Source organism: Acyrthosiphon pisum, chromosome X, assembly GCF_005508785.2.
Source record: "Acyrthosiphon pisum isolate AL4f chromosome X, pea_aphid_22Mar2018_4r6ur, whole genome shotgun sequence".
Classification (NCBI taxonomy): Eukaryota; Metazoa; Arthropoda; class Insecta; order Hemiptera; family Aphididae; genus Acyrthosiphon; species Acyrthosiphon pisum.
This window is the reverse complement of record NC_042493.1, coordinates 26,891,005-26,899,355: the sequence shown is the minus strand read 5'-3', so window position 1 is coordinate 26,899,355 and position 8,351 is coordinate 26,891,005. Positions and strand designations below refer to the sequence as shown.

The 8,351-nt window shown below is 30.7% G+C and overlaps 1 protein-coding gene across 1 annotated transcript in view; it reads right to left on the bottom strand.

Moving 5' to 3' along the window:
- Positions 1-1,276, bottom strand: part of LOC100569247 (putative leucine-rich repeat-containing protein DDB_G0290503) — a 15,381-nt gene extending 14,105 nt beyond the window's left edge. The window contains exons 1-2 of the mRNA XM_003241672.4: positions 1,072-1,276; positions 1-172 (exon numbers count right to left, since the gene is read on the bottom strand). Of these exons, the coding sequence (XP_003241720.1) occupies positions 1-172; positions 1,072-1,194 (295 nt within the window). The 5' untranslated portion in view covers positions 1,195-1,276. The remainder of the gene's footprint in view (positions 173-1,071) is intronic.
- Positions 1,277-8,351: the final 7,075 nt, after the last annotated feature.

Below are 8,351 nucleotides of genomic sequence, written 5' to 3'. Positions count from 1 at the left end.
GATCTACGGGGCCACCATAATTCCTTTTAGTCAGTTTGTAAGCGTGGCCAACCACTGTCATTTTCAATTGATTAGAAAGGTCAAATTTCTCTTCCAATTCTTTAAGTTGTCGACCGATTGTTTTTTTTAAGTCCTGAAATTTTGTTATCTCATCCGTAGTTTTGTTATCTTTCTAAAGTTATAGAACAAATACTCGAATAAGTAATAATATTCTAACAAATAGACGAAATGAAATCGTTATATATATATCATCATTACTTTATCTGGTGTCTTATATGTATTCTAATATGTAATTGATTAGACGTAAGTGTTCAAAGTAAAATATAAGTTTCAGTATCCAATGAATAAAATGCGATAGTACCTATTGCATTTTATTAATATTATTAACACTTTTTATGAATGCGAATATTGTAGTGTATGTGGTTGCACTGTACAACCGATTACTTTTGTAAGAGGTTATGTTACTTTTAAGAAACACTTTTTTGGTTATATTTTCTAATGGATTACTTCCAGTTTTGAACTATATAATAGAAATATTATAATGTAACTTTCATGTTTTGTACACATTAAATTTCTTTTAATTATAATGTTGTGTTGCCGTTTATTAACGTGGACCTTGACATTACATTTGGCGACGAAGATGGGATTCGAATAATAATAATAATAATATTATAAAGCGAACATTAATCAAATTGTCTATAACAAATTTAATTGTTAAATACCTCCCTATAATACTGTTTTTCTCTAAATGTAATTACCTAACCGAAAATAATTTATTTACGTAAATACCCAGTAGCGATAATGTTTTATTTTTTATATGAAAACATACAAATCTATACAAACCACTGTGGTATTATATAATATAATAATTCTATATGAGCAGAATTTAAAACTTCAACATCCAGTAAGCTTAAAAATTACCAAAGCTAATAAGGTCACTCATATAAAAATAACTAGTATTTTAAGCTAATTGATTGACTTTGGTGTTATACTCTACTTATACTTAGCAATTTCTCCACGCAGGCGTGCATAGTTTAAATTTATCATAAAATCAATAAAAGTATAACGAACCAAATTTAATTTGTTTTCGGCATTCCGAAGAACTTGTATTGCTTCGGTAATCTTTAAAATAGTTTTATCTATATCCTGTATAGTCTGGACAATGTTTTCACTAGATTTTTCTTCCATGGCCATAGTGTAATTATTTTATAATAACTTTTAAAGATGTTTTTTAAAATAGCTAAGTGTTTAAAAAATAATTAAAATGTGATGTTTATCAAACACTCAATAACAACACGTTGCTAAGTGTATCCGTAATAGAAATAATAATAATCATTATAGACATTTTGAAAAGTGGATGATTTATGACTATACAATCATTAATCATATACCTACAGGTAGATAGTCTTAAAACATTATCAAGAAATTTATTGGTACAAACCGGTGTAAAATTATCACCACGTTATCCTGTTCTGGAATTATGAACTATGTCAATGATTGAATGATATCATGCAAATATCCATGGTTGAAATATACAAGGTTATTGCATATATACCCCTTCTCAATCAAATATTTGATGATAAAAATAAAAATGGCAGCGTAAAGGGAGCCAATAATAATCATGTATGTAAGCGCGGGATTTTGAATTTGTTAGCTTTTGTGGGCGTATTTTTGATGATAAGAAAAATTGATTTTTATGATATCCCTTTACGTAGCCATTTTGTTTCTTATGATAACAATCCTGGCTATAACTTGTATATTTCAACCATGATTTAAGATAGTATGGTTGCCCATCGACTACAGTAAAATGGCTTATCCGACGACCATAAATATGAATCTAGCAATCAGCTGTCTTAAATACTATAGCGCTTTTAGTGGAGACGATGCAGACCTATTTTCAAAAAACTAATTGTGTGTACCGAGTCCATATCATTAAAACTAAAAATCTTACAAAAAAATGTTCGATATAAATTATTTTCTAAATAACAGTTATCCAATAATAATAATAATATAATATACAATAATAACGATTATCCATTTTTTTTAATGAGAAGCACCGGTGATATTCATGGTACCTAGTTAATATAATTAAGTGTATTATACGTTGAGTATCACTGGTAACTTTCGATTTCTTTTTTATTTATAAGTGGTAATATGCCCGTAACTAGTCAATAATAATTCAATTTTATAAGCAATTCTTTGATAATAAATATTACCTACATTACAATATAGGTTTCGTACTTCTAATGCTATGGTTAGGTACACGATGATGATAATATAATATGTTAATTCCCGCCAATCCTTATCACTATATATTATATTAATTATTATTGCAAATTGCAATAAAAATTATAGTTTTCGAACGACTAAACGAGCATAATGGACTTTGATGATATTCTTTCTGCTCTCGATGATTCTGATTTTGAAGGCTCAGGTAGTGAGTACAATTTAAGCGACGATTTAAACGAATCATCTGTTGAAAGTATTCGTGTAAAAACAGATACTGAAACATTTCTTTGTAAATTTAGCTCAACAGGAAAATTTTATATTATCTGATGAATGGTTTAATGTTACAGGTAAAATTTATCAGTTATAAAAATCATGTTCATCCAGTACAGTGTCTTCAATCACATCAGGTGAATCTATTCATGGAAAAAAAAAAATATTTTATTTGCCTTTTTAAAATATAATTTGATTTGATTAAATTAAATTGTGTTTACCCAAAGATGAACTAGATGGTATTAATGCCAAAGCTTCTACATCGTTAGCTGTTATATTTTGATTTATTGAAGAACAATCATGTTCATCCAGAAAAGTGTCATCAATCACATTAGGTGAATCTATTCATGGAAAAGAATTTATTTTATTTGCCTTTTTAAAATATAATTTGATATGATTAAATTGAATTGTACTTACCCGAAAATGAACTAGATGGTATTAATGTTAAAGCTTCTATGTAGACGAGTGACGACCGTAGCGGCGTAGCCAAACGAACAGCCAGTGGATATCACCACAACATTTACAATACAATCCAAAAATAGACATATTTTGATTTTTACAATACATCGCATTATCGTTATCTTATTATCTGCGTTGCTATTACGGTCTACGGACTACGGCTTGTACGACCTAATCGGCGTATCACAGCTCATGTGTTTCTATGTAATTATGTTAAATATTATTTAGTTTTATACTTAAATACTTTCATAATATTTACATATGGGCTTTATGTCACCTACCCAGCACCCAGTACCTACCCACCCACCACATAATTCACTATGGCAGTCGCCATACTTGGGTATAGGGATCGGCGCCACTGCTTGAAGTGACGGGGAATCAAATTGAGTTAATTTTTCTCGGTTAGGCGATGAAAATGAACTTTTTAGGGGGGAGGTGTAACGGATAGTATCCGTTAACTCACAACACATAAAAATCATTATATATGATAGTTAAAATTAGGAATAAGCAAGTAGGTAAACGACCTCCTTAAAGAATTTTGGCAATAGTCAAAGAGATAGCGTATCGATAGGCAGGGGGAGCAGGGACCCGAATATTAAAGGGAGCCTGAAACAGCCTGTATTCAGACGTGTCTACTCCAGAGTACAACAAGCACCTTCACGTCACTCTGTGTAGTAACTTGTCATTTGGACTTAGACAAAATTACTGAAGAACATTTTAATAAACTACAAAGTATCTTTTCATCTGTCTACATTCATTTATAAACTACCTTGTCAACATCTTCATCATCAACAAAAGTGGTCTTGCTTCCTGTAAAATTATAATATACTCGTAGTCAACGGCTATCAGAATATTACTCTGACCGCTCCAAACTACGAGAATATTACAATATCATTTAGCAGGGAATGTTTTTATATAAGTAAAAAACAAACTTTAAATAAATAATTATTTATTAACATAGTACTACTTAACATTTAGTTTAATTTTTTAGATATATGGCCAAGCGATTAACTGCAAAGACTAAATGCCAAGTGTGTATCTAGTTTCAAAAATCTGAATACGACAGCTTACGGTACCAATGCAGATTTAGTAATGGCTAAAAGTAGAGGATATCTTTCTCATCCTAACAGCAATCTATTCAGAATAATAACATCTCTAGAATTGTCCTTCGCCAAATTTAAAGACTCTCAAAATGTATTTGAAGATTTTTTTATAAAGAAAATTTCTTTTAGATTTGATTGTGCAGAACATAAACAAACTGTGTTATCCGATATACAGTGTAACAGAAAGAACTGACCAAAAAAAAAAAAAAAAATTATGTTATTCAAACGTATGACAAAAATTGATAAAATTATAGGATTAGTAAATAGTCTTAGAAATATACCCATGCAATTTTCCAAAAATAATATTTTTAAAATAGTTATTGCGTTCCAAATTAATTTAATAAAAAAAATAGTGATATTTAAAAAAATTCTAAAAAATAAACTACTTGTATTAGATAAAAGTTTTTACCATCCAAATCGTTCTTATAATCAGATTCACAAATTGGCTATTTTGAATTTATTCAAAACTTTTTATTTTAGGTATTAAAAAATAGAAATATTTTTTTTTTTATTACACATGTAGCGCAAGTGGCTATAAATTATATATCAATTCATTTTTTTTAAATATTGATTAGAACAAAAGTTATTCCAAAAGTCAGTTCAATCTGTTACACCCTGTATATACACATTGCCTTATAATGAGAATGAGACAATACACAATCATTCACATTCACAATTCACAATTAACAATCACATTTAAAATCAAAATAATAAAAAACTAAACACCACTAAAAAGAAATTGTCGAAATTAGTGACCTCGTAGATATTAAATAATATGTTATTTATAGGTAGGTACACTAATAATATATTATTATTAAACATTTTTGTTAACTTTATTATTTGTGTTCTTGTTTATTGCTTGTATTAAAACTATTGTAATTATTTAATTAGAATCCACTCAGTGGATACAATTTATAAGAAACTTGCGTCATCGATACATATTACACCGATACCATTAATATGTCTTATCCGTATGATTTAAACAGCTGCGCAAATTACGAGTTTATGACACTATTTTTCTCACATGGAGGCTGCTATAATAAAAAAGTGAGATTCACTGTACTGGCTTTCTTATCACAAGCCGATGGTCAACCATACTATCTTAAATCATGATTTCAACAATGCAAATACATGACTTTGGATGAAGTATTTGCTAATGTTCAATCCGACATGAGTACAAAAATGGCTATGTGAAAATAATTTATTCCTAAACTTAGAAAAAACCTACATATTACCACACTATATAGTTAATTTGAATCAACCAAATAAAACAAATCTATGTATTCACGAGAATGACTGTTTAAATCAAAATATATGTACTTGCCAAACCTTTGTAAAAATAGTTAAAAACTGTAAATACTTAGGTATAGAAATGTGTCATAATCTTAAATGGAATGACCACATAACATGTTTAACAAATAAATTAAGAAAACTTATGTATGCATTTAAAAATTTAACAGATATCTTAGAACTTAAGACAATTAGGGTTAACCCTACACTGCATACAAGGGCATATATGCATTATAACATTAGATGGTTATGCACCTAAAGTATGTTCGATTAAAGCTAATGAAAACCTGGCTATCATTTGCTTAAACCAGTTAAAAATTAGTAGTTCGTAAAATTTTTTTAAAATTTAAAATTTTTTTTTTATGATTTTTCCTAAAATTATTGAATGGAACTATATAACATATAATTTTTTAGCAAAAAAAAAAATGTCATGCAGTGTAGGTAATTACTCCATAATTAGATATGGTATTTCTATATGGGGAGGTACGTATGATACAACTATAGATCCATTGAAAAAAATTCAAAATAAAATACTAAAAATTATCCTAAAAAAATACTCAAGATACCACATAAAATATTTATACAATGACATGAATGTACTATACTCGCGCCGGCGAGAGAACGCTTCTCGTTGGCGCATCCAAATGACGGAGCTCCGTGGTTTCGTACCCAAATTTCTCCCACTCTACCACCTAGGCGCCGGCGTAAATTCCCCCACGCACTACGCGCAACCGGCGGCTTTGACGGCGGCCCAACGGTAGCGACGACGGTGGCGGCGGCCAGAGTTGACGGCGGCCAGCGTTCGGGAAGGTTTAGTGGTGGGAACGCGCGAGATCGGACGAAATTTGGTCGCCGCCCAAAGCATTCTTTCGCCGGCGCGAGTATACCAATAAAAAATTATTTTATAAAGCGTCGGTAATTTACATAATTAAAAATAACCTTACTTTTAAAACTGAACACGGACACACTACTAGGTAAATATCTAATATCAAAGTACCAACTATGCACAAAATATTATCACAATCCACATACTTACATATTGGTCCAAAAATTTTCAATATACTACCAATAGAAATTAAAAACAGCAACTCTTTTAAGATTCTTAAAAAAAATTTACACTTTGGCTATTACTAGAACAAAATATAGACAGACTCATAACAAACGTATAGGATTACTGCATTATTTATCATATTAGTTGTACGACTTTAGTAATTATTGTTAATTTTAGTTTATATTAATATATTATATTGTATTATTTAACTACACAATGTTTTACATAATACTATACTATATACACAAAGAGAAAAAATTATATATTACTTATATTATTAATATTATAGTTAGGTATGTGAGAAATGTATAATTATTACAAATTGTAAGTATTTAATTTATAAGAACTCTTTAATGTATTTATATTTCAAATTGTGAACTCATGGGCCCCAACACGAACACGAACCTACTCTTTTCGCCGCCACCGTCTCGCCGCCACCGTTGCATCCATCCCATCAAAATGTTACCCAACCCTAGTTGCGCCTATCTTTCAACCATGTTTGAGACCATTATTAATAATTATTATATTTTATACCTAAATAACTACCTACTGCAAATAAGATTAATGTATAGTTTATACACCGTATGTCTACTAATATTACTAATTGTACCTATATCCAATATAATATGTAACCAATAGTTATAACTTATTAGTTTATAATTTGAAAAAATGGCAACTATTTACAAGCAAAAAAGAAATTAAAAATTATCATTGTGAATCTCGAAAGCCTTGTGTGAGTTGTGTGACTGTGTGAGCACATTTTCAGAACACGAATTTTGGAAAATCCTTAGTGTGTGTTGACGCTACAATCAGCGCACATGCCGTGCCACCACCAAACGGCAGATAAGCTTATCTGTCGGTTGACCGTCCACGGCGGCCTGGACATAACGGAGGGAAATTAGTACCGGTGGTGTTGCCCTGACGAGTACGTCGTGATCGGCCGCTCGTGCAGCCGTTATCTCTTTATATACGTTAAGGCTCTACACGCTAGTAGGCATGCAATACACATGAAAATCGTCGTCAGTCCGAGTTTTCGCAGAGCGACCGAAATTCGTTCATTTTATGCATTGTCGCCCGTCCCTCGTCGCAGTGCGAATGCATTAAGTATTTTACGGCTCATCATTATCGCCCGTCCGCGAAAGCGCAGTGCGAGCCAGCGTTCGGGTATTACATCATTGGCACCACAGATATGTATAATAACTAGTGTTGGCCAACGATATCGATAATTCGATACGATATCGATATCGTGGGTATTTTTTCAATAATTTCGATATCGATATCTAAATATAATTATCGAAAATATCGCAATATCGGTGTGATTAATCGGGGCTCGGAATCAATTAAAAGTTAGTGAAATAGACACTAATTTTTTAACTACAGTAAAAAAACTAATTTTAGATGACTTAAAATATCAAAGAGAAATGATGGGTTTAATATTAGCAAAATCATCAGCATTAGACCCTAGATTTCGAGAGTTAAAATTTCTATCTGAAGAAGAAAAAGTAACTGTTTGGAAACAACTTGAAAATGAGCTGAAAGAATTAATTACTGATCCAGAAATAGAAAATGAAGAAGAATTAATCTCTGAATCAATATTAGAAAATGAAGAACATTTTGAAACACACTCTCCTCCTCGTAAGAAATTACGATCATTAATGATAGATAGCGATGATGATGACGAAGACGATTATTCGATAACTCAAAGTCCTACGATGAAACAACTTGAAGAGTATAAAAATTTGAAAATCAAAGTTCCCTACGATCAAGATCCTTTAAATTGGTGGAAAGAAAACGAATCTAAATACTCAGCTGTATCATTACTAGCCAAAAAATACTTAAGTATAGTGGCCACTAGTGTTCCCTGTGAACGGTTATTTAGCGAAGCTGGAACAATAATTTCCAAGAAAAGAAATAGATTATCTCCTGAACGACTCAATCAACTGTTATTT